The 16,045-nt window shown below is 43.2% G+C and overlaps 1 protein-coding gene across 3 annotated transcripts in view; it reads right to left on the reverse strand.

The window, feature by feature from the left end:
* MCF2 (MCF.2 cell line derived transforming sequence) overlaps positions 1-16,045 on the reverse strand; it is a 795,890-nt gene that overhangs the window by 250,827 nt on the left and 529,018 nt on the right. For all 3 annotated transcript variants that reach the window (XM_069212449.1, XM_069212451.1, XM_069212450.1), the window contains 2 exons: positions 8,693-8,884; positions 6,669-6,860 (listed from right to left, as the gene is read on the reverse strand). In XM_069212449.1, coding sequence (XP_069068550.1) covers positions 6,669-6,860; positions 8,693-8,884 — 384 coding nt within the window. The remainder of the gene's footprint in view (positions 1-6,668; positions 6,861-8,692; positions 8,885-16,045) is intronic.

Below are 16,045 nucleotides of genomic sequence, written 5' to 3' on the forward strand. Positions count from 1 at the left end.
GTTAGGCTTCCCAACGCAATGCTCTCACAATACCCCAAACTGGGTCCTTTGGATTCACACTAATAAATCCCTAGCTCACTCATGGTAGTGTGGCACAGAGCAGCCAGGCTTTACCTAAGGAACATGTGTGAGGCATTTCAGAGCACCAAAATAGATGATAAGTAATAGACACATGTAGGAAAGAACCCTCTTTTTAGGCATGGTTACCCCAATTTTCTGGCTGATGTCAGTGTGTTTGACTGTGTTCACTGGGATCCTGCTAACCAGGACCCCAGTGATTATGCTCTTTCCCTTCTAACTTTGTAACTTTGTTACTTACACTCCACATTTGGCATACTGATGCCCCCATGTAAGTCCCTAGTATATGGTACCAAGAGAATTGGGGTACCAGTGGATCCCCATGGGCTGCAGTATGTATTATGCCACCCATGGGGAGCCCATGCAAATTGTATCTGCAGGCCTGCAATTGCAGCCTGCTTGAAAGGGTGCATGCACCCTTTTCACTACCGGTTACTGCAACAAATCACTGTAAGTCACCCCTTTTTCAGGCCCTCCTAGCCCAGAGAGCGGTGTGCAAGTACCTGTGTGTGAGGGCATCCCTTCACTAGCAGAGGTGCCCCCACGAACTCCAGTTCCATTTTCCTGAACTTCCTCAGTGCGGGGTTGCTATTTTATGCGTGTACTGGACATAGGTCACTACCTATATCCAGCTACATAATGGTAACTCCGAACCTAGGCATGTTTGGTATCAAACATGTCAGAATCATTCCCCAATACTGTTGCCAGTATTGGAAGTATGATTCCATGCACTCTGGGGGCTCCTTAGAGGACCCTCAGGATTGCTCCTACCAGCCTTCTGGGGTTTTCCGGGCAGCCCAAGCTGCTGCCACCCCTCAGACAGGTTTCAGGCCTACTGCTGCTTGAACAGCTCAAGCCCAAGAAGGCAGAACAAAGGATTCCCTTTGGGAGAGGGGGGGGGGTAACATTGCTTGGGGGGTAGCCTCCCTAAGCCACTGGTATGTTTTGATTGGCACATTTGGTGCCCTCCATGCATAAACCAGTCTACACCGGTTCAGGGACCTGCACTCCCTGCTCTGGCGCAAAAATTGACAATGGAAAGGGGAGTGACCACTACCCTGTCCATCACCACCCCAGGGGTGATACCCAGAGCTCCTCCAGAGGGTCCCTCGATTCTGCTATCTTGAATCCAAGGTTGGCAGGGACCTCTGGGATCATCTGAGTGGCCAGGTCAGGCAAGTGATGTCAGAGCCCCCTCCTGGTTAGGGGACTTTCAGGGATATTTAGGGTCTCTCTTTTGGGTGGGTCCTCAGATTCGGCTTGCAAGATTCCAGCAGGACACCTCTGCAACCTTTCTTCTACTTCTAGCCACTGGAACCATGACTGGACCCTTCAGGAACTGGCAATCTGCATCCACGATGAAGACTCTGCTTGCAACATTGTTTTCACGGCTCCTTCCAGCTTCTGCAACATTTTCCCAGCTGTGCATCCTCTGAGGGCAGCAAGTCTTCAGTCTGCATGAGAAGGAAGAAGGAATCTACCTTAGAGTGAAGGAGTCACTCCCTGTATCCACAGGCACCAACTGAAGTGACGACCCACTGTGTGGATCTCCTCTCATCCTGAGCTGTGTGGATCCTGCATCATGGGTGGTGGTGCCTTCCCACGCAGGACAGTACCCCAGTGCACTGCGTCTCTTGCAGCTACCAAGGCTTGTTTGCATCTCCTCCAAGGGATCTTCAGGCTCCGTGTAGCACAAGCCCCAGCACTCCTTCCTGTGACGCACAGCCCTCTGCATGCTTCTCCTGCAGCGTGGGACCCTTCTCCAGTTGTGCGGTGTGGGCTCCTTTGTGACTCCTTGTTCCTCATCCACTAGGTCTCCTGTAGGGCCTGCCTCTTCTTCTTTGGGCTTTCTGCCTTGCTGAGGGTCCCCCTAGAACTCCCCCCATGGGTTGAGTCCTCCCGAACCTTGCTGGTCCCTGGCAGCTCCACTTTTGCTTCACCGCGACTTCTGCCTTTGCCAAGGCTTGTTGGTGGCTTTTCCACACCACTGACCGACTGCAATCATCCATCCGGTGTGGGGTGTCAACTGCATCCTTCAGCAACTGTTCACCTGCCCCAGGGCTGCATTTCTGACCGTTTTCGTTCTACCATCGACCCCCTCCTGCATCAACAGCTGGATGGGTAGTAGCTCCTACTCCTCCTGGCCTCTTCTGTAACTTCTAGACTTCGTCCCCTTCTTCCACGGGTCTTCCTCTTCAGGAATCCACCACTGCTTTCTTGCAGTCTTATCTGGGTGTTGCATTTTCTTCTTTTCCTTCCTTTTGGGTGGTTTGGGGAAAATCCAGTAACTTACTTCTTTCTTCCTGCTCGCTTGGGGGCACTGTGGTACTTACCTTTGTTGTTTCCTGGCACCCCAGCCCCCTCTACACATTTCACTTACCTAGGTGGGGGTCCTGTGTTTGCATTCCATTTTTTCAGTATGTGGTTTGGGCTCCACCTAGGGTCACTACTGTTTATTAGCATTGCATTGTTTTCTATCACTTTCAATGCCTATTGCTGATAACTAGTGTACATATCTAGTGTGTTACTTACCTCCAATTGGAGGGTTGCCTTTCTAGTACTTTTTGGGTATTGTGTTACTAAAATAAAGCACCTTTATGTTTGTAACACTGGGTGTTTTCTTTCATGTGTGTAAGTGCTGTGTGACTACAGTGGTATTGCATGAGCTTTGCATGTCTCCTAGATGAGCCTTGGCTGCTCATCCACAGCTACCTCTAGAGAGCTTGTCTTCTAGACACTGCCTACACTATACTAATAGGGGATACCTAGCCCTGGTATAAGGTGTAAGTACCTCAGGAACCCACCACACAAGGTCAGCTTCCTACATTTATAAAAATATAGCAGAAATGTATGTAAATTTATACACTAAAACAGACACAGAGTTATGGATTTTAGAAGGAAATATAAATCAGTGCAATTCACTACTGTCATACTTTAACACTGCGGTCGAGGGAGAAAACGAAAAGTGACAATCGGTCAGTTACAGGTCGAATCCAGTGAAAACCACTGGGAGTTAAGGTGAGGCGGATCCCTGGACCAAGTCACGACAGTCAGTTGAATTTTACTTGGCTCGTAGGGCCCGGGTTCTGAGTTGTTCTGCTGCTTTTATCACTTAGACGGTGCTGTGGAGGAAACAGATGCAAAAACTCTACAACAGGGTCACTGAGGTAGATGGGTGAAGATGCGCAGTTCCCTTGAGGTGCAGGGTCCAAAAAAGTTAGTATTAGCTGGAGTGGCCACAAACAAGCCTTGGCAGTGTCAAACACAGCATACAGGTACATCGAAGTCCTGGAGACCGTGGAAACAGTAGCCACCTGAAACGTGCTGGAGATCAGGACTACATTTCCTACAATGCACTAAACCATTTACCTTTGGGTGATACCTCCACGTGCCCGATGGCCAGTGATTCTTTGGTTCCAAAAGCATGCTTTTACATATGAGCTGCAGGGCACTAGTACCTCTAGTCCAAGGGAGTTTTGGAGTTGACTTTGGTGCTCAGAGAAGTTCCTCTTGCCTTTGAAACTGGTTTCTGGCCCTAGACGAGCTGCAACTGTGCAGTTGCAGGGTGGTAGCCACAAGTGCAGGGTATCACACCTTTGTTTTTTGCAGATCCTGAAGTTGCAGACTTTGTCCTTGGTTGTAAGTCACAACCGATCTGAGGTTCTGGTGCCAGGGATGCCCTTTAAATCCCAAATTTAATGGTGTGGGTGAAAGAAGTGCATGGGCTACTAACACCAGAGGCTTATCCACCTGAGGTGACCACATCTGAGGGTGTGTGCCACCTTTTCAACCTAAAAACCTCTATTCTTCCTCTTTTCAAAATGGCAGAACTAATTCTCGGCTGTACAGACCAGGTAACCCACCCTAGGTGTGTACCAAGCCTTCTCGGGGTGTACTCCTCCTGACTACCTCACTTGCCCATTTGCCTGGGTGCAAATGTGCCTGGGGGCAGGGGATGGCTTTATCCTCATTTGGGAGTTAGCCTGATTGCATTTTAGAAGCAGTGTGGGCATTGAATCTAACCACCTTGATGTTCAACTTCAGTAGCCATCATGTCAGGTAGGGATGTGAGACCTCCACCTCGGCAGGCCTTTGTTTCTGGCTCCTGGGAATGTTCACACCTACTGGCAGAGGGTTAGATTACCGTGCTTGTGGCAGCAGCTGAAGGCTGTCAGCAAGGGCACAGGAAAGGCTCGGGCAACCAGGTGGTGAACCTCTAAGGTAGCCATCTGGGTGCATGCCGCATGAAATCTGGCTTTGAAGGAAAGTATTAAGACATATTTAAGCAGGGCCATAATGGAGCTGGTGACCTCAGGATGCTCAGGTGCCAGCTCATGTTAGCCTATAGTCCCTGGACACTTATAGTAGCTCTTCGTGGAAACAGACTATTATAGGGACATACAAACTTGCACTTATATGTCCACACCTTTAATATAATGCACCCCACCTCTGGGCTTAGGAAGCCCACGTTAGGGGCAACTGGTATATATTAAAATTAGTGCTTTGACCTTGCCAGACATAGTGAAGGCAAATTCGAGTTGAAGCAGTTTGCACTGTTCTTGCAGTCTGAAATGGTAGTCCTGGTGTCATCTGTTTATTTGGGTCACTCAGGGTGGTACAAATAGTGCTTCAGGCCATGTTGACCCCTTTAGATTCAATGCCCTAGTTACCACTGGTACTATTTAGCAGGGACTTATAAGGGGGTTAAAGTCCTTGCCATTTGGGGATACAAATTTATATACATGTTATTTCGGGAGAGAGCACTGGCACTGGGGACTGGTTATCAGGCTCCAGTGCACTTTCCGAGTCATAATTATCAGTACAGAGGCAAAAGGTTTGGGCATGACCATACAAAAGGCCACTTTCCTACAGATATCTTTTGTTAACCTCATGCAGAATTCAGATTTCTATGCATGAATTTTAACTTGCTATCAGTGTCAAATGCATTTTAGCAGCTAATGAATTATTTAAAAGAATCCAAGGGGTGATGCATTTTCAGGACTGTTTGGTATATGAAGTTGCAGAAGAGGAGCATGATAAACAATACTATTATGCAAGAAACTAAGAAAAATGGTTTAGCAATCTAGATGGAGACATATCAAATAAAAGTACCATGTGTGACATTTTTATAACTATATTCAATCATCGGAGGACACGATAATAAGACTAAGGGCCTCAGAAGTTAATTAATTAAGATCAGATTTTAACTAGTGCAATGGGGTATTTTTGAATTCACTGCTTACTTTTCTGAAAAACTGAGTTTAAAAGATCATTGCTCAAGAGACAACTGTAGTAATGGAGTGAAAAGTGGGAAAATAATTTTCAGAGACAGTATAAAGACATAACAGAGGCTCTTGCTCTTTACGGTGTGAGATATCACCAATTACTGAAGGTAGGTGCGAGTTTGAAATATGCAGTGGGTGTTCCCACAAATGTACAGGATGGATAAAATGTAGTATTACCTTTGGCATCGAGAGAACTGAGAGATGTTATGTGTGCTGGGGTTGGGGGGGTTGTATAAGTGGGGGTAAGTGCAGGGGAATTAGCTAAAATGCAGGATCTGGTTTCTGTGGGAACGTGCAAATTTGTGATGTTCAGTCTAACACCATTCACTGTTGCTGAATGGACTGCAATTCACTATGCATGAAGGAGTTGAGTGACTTGCCAGTCACGTCAAGCAGGAGAACAGTTTTTATGGCAGTACATTGAACAATATGACCCATGGTATCCATGCTGAAATACGCCATGGTCTTAACATGCAGGTCGGTTTTCCTTCTGTCATCTTATATGTTGCAGCAAAAGGAAGTTGTTTCCTGAAGTCTAAAGTATGTTCATTATTCCTTCACAGAAGGCAACCACATCATTAAGCTACTAACGTGCCTCAACCTTGCTCTGCACATGGTTACAGGAAATTTTCAAAACCAAAATCTGAGCTTATATTCAGAACCATGGCAGCTGGCCCTACCTCAAATGACCTTTCAGAAATAAAGATACCCCCATATATTTGGAGGGAAGAACTAATGCAAAAGTCCACCTTCCTGTCTGTGTCGTACACTTCAATGGCAGACACCTACCAAAGGCAGACTGGTACCCTGTTTCCGTGGAGCAGGAGGCATCCTATAATGTCCATTTGGTGTAGAAAACGTGAAGTGTACATGTGATGCAAAGGACGGGCAGGGGGCAGATATATTTGTGTTGGGTGACTTAAGGGAAGATAAGGTGGACCCAAAGGGGTCTTTCTGCTCCAGAGGTATGAATCCAAACCAGACACATGTATTTGGCTTCATAATGGTTTCAGAAGAGAAGGGGGAAGGAAATAGAGGTTCAACCCCTAAAGGTTGAAAATACCACGTTTTTTTATTCCATCTCATTTACCATGTAAAGCATTGGTGAGAGGTAGTGGATGAGAGTAGATCTGTGCTTTTAAGGGGTTCTAATGAACACTATGTTGTAAAGAACTGTATTCTTGACTAGTAACACCTTGCTTAACATAACAGTACAGAGGAAATCATTACCATTTTCATGACTAGTGCATTATTACAATGTTCACACCACAACAGAATGCTGTGTTTCAGCAACAAAGTTCTTACCTTTAGCTCAGCAGTTAAAATGGGTTCAAATTCATAGAGCAGGTCTTGGGGATCCTGGTTTAGGTAGATGCTTGAATTTTCAATAAACTTTTCAATGTCTTGCAAAGCTCTCTGTGCGCCTTCTTTACTTTGACATTTATCCATCTGCTGATTAGCAAGAAGATATGCGCCCTCATCACAACACTCTTGAGCCTGGAAAAGAAAATATACAGGAATTTATATTAATAATAATATCAACATGTATGTTTTAAAGAGGCCATACAGTGCAATAAAAATAAAACTACTGTTCTCTTTACCCAGTCCTTCATCGCTAACGAGACTGATTGAGATATCTTTCAATGGAAGGGTCTTTTAACACAACACTCATGAGACTATAATGAAAAGACTGTAGCCAAAGAGGTATGAACTAAAATACACAGTGATATTTGTGCAGCTAAATGGATTTGCATAATCCGCATGAAATCATCACATAATTAAATGCTGCTTTTTTCTGAAAATCCAGCCATTACCAAACATTTGAGGATGAAACGTTCCAGAATCTAGGTCCATTTCTACTGAAAAATAAGCAGACAATTTTAGAAATATACCAAGAATTTAAGACTTGGAACGAGAAATTTGGAACCTATGCTCAAAGTCTCATAATGTCATTCACTAATTTCATACATATAAACTAAGGGCCAGACGTAGGAAGCATTTTGCATGGTGCAAACTGCGAAAATCGCAGTTTGCGCCATGCAAAATGCTCATCGCGATGCTCATTCACATTTTGCGAGTCGGTACCGACTCGCAAAATGTGAATGCGACTCGCAAATAGGAAGGGGTGTCCCCTTCCTATTTGCGACTCGTACGGCGATGCTAAATTGGTTTGTGACCGTGAACGCGGTCGCAAAGCAATTCGCAGTTACCACCAGTGTCACACTGGTGGTAACCCATTCGCAAAAGGGAAGGGGTCCCAATAGGACCCCTTCCCCTTTGTGAATGTTGCCAAAAATGTTTTTTCAGATCAGGTTTCGTTATTTTTTTTTGTATTGCAACTCTTTTTCCTTTAAGGAAAACGGGCTGCAATACAAAAAAAAACTGCTTTATTTAAAAAGCAGTCACAGACATGGAGGTCTTCACCATCCCTGTGAGTGCAGGGACTCGCTATGGGGTCGCAAAATGCGACCCACCTCATTAATATTAATGAGGTGGGTCTTTGCGACCCCATAGCGATTCGCAGACGGTGTCTGAGACACCGTTCTGCATCCGCATTTGCGATTCGGAAATTGCGAGTCGCACCGACTCGCACTTTCCGAATCGCAAATGCGGAAATTGCTACATCTGGCCCTAAGCTTCAGTGTGCAAACACTTAACATGGGATGTGAATTCTCAAATCCTGAATCTAAGAACCAGGGGCTACAGGCATTTACTCACACCAATGGCACTTCAAAACTCCGCCACTTAACAGCTCATCTGTAGTGTTAAGTTTATGAGTACAGGTAGGAATGCAGTGAATGTCACAGGTTGGGGAAATCATGTAAATTGCAGAAAGCCTCCCTAACTCTATTGAGAGTATTTATTAGCATAATTCAGGTTGTGTAAAAGGCAGGGGTATGAGTGTTATCAAGGGGGGAGATTGATTTCAACACCTCCATGTACCATTTGCTGTGTAGGAAAAGGGATTTTTCATAGGGAAAAATGTGTCTCTGAGGAGGCATACAAATTATACAAATATGCAAAAGAGCATTGTCATTAGGCTTACTCCGGAGGAGTATTTCTGGGGAAATTCCAATGGATTAAATATAGCTATCCATGGCTTGCCAAGATTTCCATTCATTATCTGGGGGAAGTTGGTGAATCCTCATAAATTTGCACATCTATGCAAATCATAAAGATAAAGCCACAATGTGTACATTAGCAAATATGCATTGTCCGTGAACTGCTAGGGAGTGAAATTCAGTTTTGCTCTCAGTGTTGGAGCAAATGCATTGAACCTCACTTGTTGCATTAGAAAAATCGTATTTTAGAGTGCTCCTTTACATCACCTGTTGGAGCTGGATGAGTAGGTCCAGAGTTCTCATGAGTCTTGCATGTTTCCTGGTGATTTCGTCAGTCAAAGAGTCTGATAAATGCCTTAGTTCATTGCATCTTTGGCAGATTAAATCCAGTGCATAATGGTGATTTGCTGCCAACTGGTTACCGTGTAATATTACAACCTGTGACTTCCCTGAGAGATCCTGTAAATAAAAAAAAACTCTTATCAAATGTTTTACAATGCTAAAAGATGAACGGAGCTATGAACATTTATTCTTCAAAGATATATAATTTACAAACTTGCATCTATTCTGCATTAAAAAAGTATTTGAAGATCAACTATTCTAGCCACATAGACAAATAACCTCATTCACTTCTTTTGCTCGCTCCCGCCCTCCTGAGCTTTATTTCCTACAGTTCTTTTATTTATTTCTATGGCAACTGGTCTTACAGGTAGAAAGGAAAAATCACTGGATGCACTAAAGATGGACTATATGTGATATTTGGTGACTGGTAAATCAAACAACCAGTGACTCTTCTCTCTCAACCCACAACAGCCACTCTCATGAATAGAGTACTTTTTGGTTGCAGTGAATATTGAATTTAGGATCTAAATCATTTATTAAAAGTATTAACTCTAATCATGCCTCTTTTCACGACAATTGCCTTGACTTACCCAATACCTTTATCCTACTAAATAAAAACTTAAATATTTTTAAAGCTAATTCAGTTCAAGCTATAAATATTACTTGGCACAACATAAAGCCTGTTATTAGAGACTGCATTACCACCTTACACGTAAAACAAAAGGAACACTGGACAAATTGAACTGCAAGAGTTTGAAAGTTTGACGACAATCGATGCGGTTAATAGGAAAAACTAATATAAAAACTCATTGTTTCACGCATGCATGGTTTGAAACAAATGGCATAGGATGCCTGAGTCGGGGCTCCCCACTATTTATCCCACAGTTACCAGATCCTGAGGCCCTGTTGTTGCTCTCATTGACCTGGTTCCAAGGAAGCAACTATTCAGGATACCTTGGATCACTGGACTCAGGAGTGGTGGAGCTAGGGAGCAGATCACGGAGAAGCCTTAAACTCATTCAAAATAGGAGAGCAATGTGGTAGAGACCCGGCCCTGTCTGTGGTCACAATGGTATGACTAGAAGCAGAGTGGGTCAGGGTAGGACCCTATTCTTCAGCATCCGAGATGAGGGGAGACTGAGGTCCAGCCAGCCCTATGAACCAAAGCAGCAGCCAAGACATCACAAGAGCCTGAAATCCATCATATCTCCTACTGCTGAACTGGTAGAGGGGGACACACAGAAACACAATAGCACTTGCAATGTGACACTCCACAGTGGCCACTGGATAATGACCCGGGAGCTGATAGGGTTGGGATTTTTAAGCACCACAGAGGCTTGCTGTGACCTGAGCATGAAGGAGAGCACTAAGAGAGATCGCAAAGCTGGGGCTCCATCTTTCCAAGAGCAACCGAAAGAGGAAGGGGGGGAAAGAACAGGAGCTGACCTGTAGACCTCAGAGAAGATAGTCCCAACCACTGCTTAGGGTAGGAGGGAGTGTAATGAACTGGCTGTTTCCACATAATTGGGAGCATATTGACATGTGCTGATTAAAGATAGATGTGACACCTGCAAAAGTGCTTGGGGAATAGAACTTAACAGAACAGGAGACCCCTTATGTAGAGCAGCTGCTGGGGAAGAACACTGTGGCATTCTGTCAGAGACTTGACATTCAGGGGGTGGAGAATGCCATGGTAAATGGCCTGTAAAATATCTCTATGTTTTTGCTACTATGCATCCATTGAAGATTGCACATATCACCCAACAACAGATTTATCCAGTTGTCCTTGAATGATTGAGTAACTTTATGGGAAGCTGTGGTAAGAGACAATCGCTAAGGATTACTGTAGGTGATTTTCACTCTCTTGATCTGGAACCTGTACCAGGGGTTGAAGCAGCTTATTTGAAGCATTTGTTCCATTAACTGGCAGATGACTGTTACTTAATAATCTGGGTAGTGGGAGGGCACATCTGGGTGTTGTTTAAGTTCAAAACGTCTGAATCCTAAGCATGATTCAGCTATAAGTGATGTTAGAAACCTGGTCAAGAGAGATTCTCCATTCTTTACTAAATATCGTACATGGTAAACACCAGTTCTTTACATGAAACAACATTGAAACATGAGTCAGGCAACAACGATGTACAAAAATATATTCATACAAAGAAACCAAATTATTTTCTTACCACAGATGCATGTGAATTGAGAAGAAGGGAAAAACTGAGGAAAAAGTGATGAGACCAATTGTTCTGAATCATCTTCCCATTCTATGCAGAAGGAGCCAAGGGGTTGGTAACACTGGGTGTTCCCTTTGCAGATAATAAGGTGAAAGTGTATAAGGACGGATGATTTCTTCTAGTCAGTGGTAGGCTGAATGAGATAGAAGTATTGCTAGCTAGCATTTGGCACCTAATAAAGACCAGGACAGTGTTTTGTAAACAAATACTGCTGGCATAGACGCCACCCATGGCTCATTTACTAATGAACATAGGAGGAGACTGATCTCATTCACCTCAACTCATGTCGCTTTTGATGCCAGTCTCTAAAGTACAGAAAAGTAGTTGCAAACCTGGGTTTGTGATGGAATTCATGGAGAATTCATAATCCTAATAGGATACTCTTATTAGTAGCATGTACACAACATCCATCATAACATATTTTGCACTGAATTCCTACTCACATCTGTTTGCCAAGTATGGTATCTGGGAAGGATTGCATCAGACCATTAAGCACTCCTTACTCGAGCAAATATGGGGGAATGCAGAGCTGTTATCCATAGCTGGACACTGCAGGCTAGTGTCTTGGAATAACCTGCATTGAGAGGTACGATAGATGATGGGATCTGACGCTACTTTAGAGAGAATTCAGGTTTGATGGCCAATACTATGATCAAGGTTTTTAAGGTGGTTATCCCAGACCACTGTATGAGGACCTTGTATTTGTTAAAGCAGAGAATAAATCAACCTTAAGAGAAGACCAAAAGAGACTTGGGAAGGACACTGCCGAGAAAAAGAGGAAACCAAGAGAAATCGGTTGAAACAATGGCAGAGCATGCAAAAGCAATGGTAAAGCTGAGATGCTTGGGCTATGGGGGATACATGACAAACCCCACACAGAGGTAGATAGGACAGGTCAACTACTTGAAAAACAGTACTTGATCATTAAAGGGGAAGTGGCTTACCGCCAAGTAGAGATAATTTATGTGTTCAGATATTATTACTCTGATCCATACAGGTGATCCAATGACTAAGAAATAGACTGCTAGCAGAGGATTGTGGTACTGACCCTTAAATATTCAGGAAAGAACTTGATGCTGTCTGGGTTGTGCCAGAAATAAGTTCAGCCATTTCAAAGATCGCTACTGGTAAATCCCAGAAAAGAAATGGATTCCCATCTAAATTTTACAAATGAAAGCATATGTTGTCTAGTACTCAACAGCGAACCTAAAAGATTCTGCGTATTTATCGACTGACATTGATGAATGTCTATTTAGAAATCTACAAAGAATCTGCTGAAAAAGACCTAATTTCAACCCTGGTCAGTGTTAAAAACTGATTATTAACTATTAACCAATGTGATAGTAGGCCAAATACTGCATCTATTGCCCATAATTTCCAATTTCCAATCGAAGACCTTGGAAAAACACATCAATAAGGAATTAGCCATGTTCCTTCAAGACTCAGGGAGTCTAGATCCTACTCAACTAGGTTTCAGAAAAAAACATAGTACTGAATCTGCTCTCTTTACCACCTCGTATACGATCCGGAAACTAGTCGATGAGGGAGTTGGTACCATTCTAGTGCTTCTAGATTTGTCAGCAGCGTTTGAGACCATCTCCCCTCAAATTATGACACATCGCCTGTATCAGGCAGGCATTAGGGGCCCAGCTCTAGACACATTGAAGTCCTTTCTTGAAGACAGATCTACCACAGTAACCTGTGGAGATTTTAAAGCTCCAGCATATCAGTTACCATGCGGTGTACCACAGGGTTCTTCACTTAGTCCTACCCTGTTTAATTTGCATATGGCTCCATTGGCCAGATTGATTCGCTCTTTTGGTTTCTTGACCACATCTTATGCGGATGATACTCAACTAATCATTCCCATTGATGGGAACAGGGAAGAAGTTGCTGACCGTTTCCACCAATGTATGTATGAGATCAATAAATGGATGAGCATGAATTGGTTTGAGATGAACGGCGAGAAAACTGAAATTTTTCTATTTAGCTCTAGTAAAAACTTATGGAGCGCCCGCTGGTGGCCATCTGTGTGCGGAGACCTACCTGTTCCGATTGGCTGTACTAAGAACTGGGGAGTCATTTTTGACACTACTTTATCTTTTATGCAACATGTCAATTCTATCACCAAAACCTGCTTCTGGATATTGAAAACTCTGAGAAAAATATTCCCCTATTTACAAGAGAAGCTCAGAATAATGGTGTCCCTTGCCCTGGTAATCTCGAAAATAGACTACTGCAATGCACTATTGCTTAACATTGACAAGCTTTCACTCAATAAGCTTCAGCTTATCCAGAATACTGCTGCTCGTCTAACACTCAATCTCCCCTGTTCCACTTCCGCCAGTGCTACTCTGAGGCAACTACACTCATTACCTGTGAAGAAACGCATTGTCTTTAAGACAATGTGTTTAACACATAAAGCTTTATATACCAGCAGCCCTGAACATTTGACCTCAGAACATCGCTTGGATACCCGTAGCCCCCAGCTCAGATCTGCAAACTCCAATTTGGCCTACGTAATGCGGACTCAGAAGGCCAGATGGGGCGATAAGGTATTTACGGTGGCCTCAGCTAAATACTGGAACATGCTCCCTCCTATGATGAGGAAAGAATATGATCTCTTGGCTTTCAGAAAGAAGCTAAAAACTTGGCTCGTTCCACAGTAGATATAGACTCCTGTTCCTAGCGCTTCGATGCCTCTGCCGGAATGCGCTTTATAAATATGAAATACATACATACATACATAATTGCCAATGTACAACTGAAGAATTCTGGACATTAACCCACATCTACCAATTCCTAAACAAGTGATTTAAGTATTCATTCTGTACGTTATTGCTCAAGTTACATTGTTTTTAGGTGGCAAAGTGGGGGGGGGGGGGGTGTAACCCTTCCACTGTGTTATTGTGTGACATTTTTGGCAGGCTCTTCTTACAAATTTACATTAATAGAATTTGGAATGAAGTAAAAATACTTTTAAATGTGTTCAGGTATTGTGTCAAGTGCAACGTTTGTTATTGTGGCAACATGCACCAAGTCATGATGTGGATCTATTATTTTCTTTGTAACGTTAGTTAATATAACTCTGGCTTTTCTTCCTTGCACTTTAGGTACAAACTGGCTTGAAGTCCAGAAATGAGCACCTACCTGTTCTACTGACACCAGCCCATCTACAATTTCAGGTTGTGTTAGTCCTTCATTCACCCCCTGCAATCCCCTGTAAGCTGATATGATGGCCTACCCTCTTCGGCCCATACTTTAAAAAATGAAGCCAGCACCCTTCCATGGTCAGAACACACGTTCTAAAACAAAAGATATGCATAGATGACATCCTATAACCACCATGCAGCTCCTACTAGCCTGCCCTTCTTCCTATAGCTCACGTTTTAAAAATAATTGTTGGTGTCCACCTATCCCCCTCTCCCCACCCCAGAGAAAATATATCAGTGCCTTGCAACACTTCCCCCACCACCCTAATCGATATCTCCCTTAACTCAACAAACTATCTAAAAACCAAAAACCCTTGGCATCCTGCCACTTTCTCCACCTGTCTAGTTGACACGTCCACCCAACCCTTCCAAATATTTTTACTAAACAATATGTGTAGCCTGTATCTAGCCTGTCACATAAGTAGAGTGCTCACAGTCCCATGTCACAGCATCTCTGAGCGTAACAGCTGCTGCTGTCACAGAGGCAAATACTTGCTCGGTAGAGAAACAGATAGTCAGGACTGACCAATGAGGCAGCAGCTGGCAGTGCCAGAGTGCCACCTGAATCGGTCCACCACCCTCAGGTCAGTTGAGACTTGCGAGATACAGGAGAAGCTGGGGTTAAATGCCATTCCATCTCATTTGTCAGATCCCTGACTAGGAGAGCAGATCAGCATCTGTCCCTACACTACTTCACTTGGGTCTCAATTGTTTTCATTAATGTGGTTTAACAAAAGAGGACAGCTAGATTACAAATCCAGTATTCATACTATACCTTCTAAGCAGCATACATATTTTCAAATCCAGGCTCTTCTGTGTTTTATTACTAACAAAATTTACAACACTTGTGATTTTATTAAAAACTTTGGAAACAAATATCTTATTTACACTCTTATTCCTCTCATCATTCGAATATCAAGGAGACATGTTTTTTGCGGTTCCAGTGAAGCACTAAGGTTTGTGCTCTGGGGGCAGCTGGTTTGTTGCCTAATTGCAAAAATGAATCTCAAGAGTAGCGAATGCTCAATATTTGCCGCTTTTATACTTTCAGTACTTTCAGTAGACCTGATAAATGGTTAGATGTCAACCCCTACAAGAAGTTTTAGGAGTTCTAAAGAAGAAAGGTCAACACGAATGAATGATTTATTACTTGAATAACCTAATTTATCGAGGCGGGTTATTTTCCAACATATATGCCCTGAAAAGATGGACTGAGAGAACCATTCTCCCTAAATTAGAAAATAAGCAGACGGACCATGAGAGGAACTACGAGAAAAGGCGGAATTATTAAAGCAATACTTTTACCGGATATGCTGTTTTTTTAACACAAAAACTAGAAATGTACTTCTAAAGATTACCTGACAAAGAAAACAGAGGTGGAGTATCGGGGGAGTGCTAGTTCACTTACAAGATAAATAGTCTTGTTGGAGGTTTAAAAGCTTAAAAGAGACGACAGAGTGGGATCCAATGGGATCAATTCAGGGATATTCAAGGAGTTTAGATAAGTGCTCGTATCACACATGCCTCTAATTAGTTATGAGGCACAACTGATTGAATTAAATGTATGTGCGACACCTTCTCCTTGCAAAACAAATGCTTACTACCTCCCCTATCAGCTCATAGGATTATCCATCAGCGTTTTCCACTATAAAAATGTTGTAATGTATTTCTGTTTGCTAATCTGCCCTCCAACCGATACTCGTTAATGTGTTAGTTGAATTTTATCCCGATTCATATCTTTACTCTGTGATTTACTTCTTTTAATGTAAAGCACTCTTTTATCTATTGGTCCGTAGAAATGGAAAAATTAGTAAAAATAAATATGCTAACAT

The sequence above is a fragment of the Pleurodeles waltl genome, chromosome 2_1 (assembly GCF_031143425.1).
Source record: "Pleurodeles waltl isolate 20211129_DDA chromosome 2_1, aPleWal1.hap1.20221129, whole genome shotgun sequence".
NCBI classification, from domain to species: domain Eukaryota; kingdom Metazoa; phylum Chordata; class Amphibia; order Caudata; family Salamandridae; genus Pleurodeles; species Pleurodeles waltl.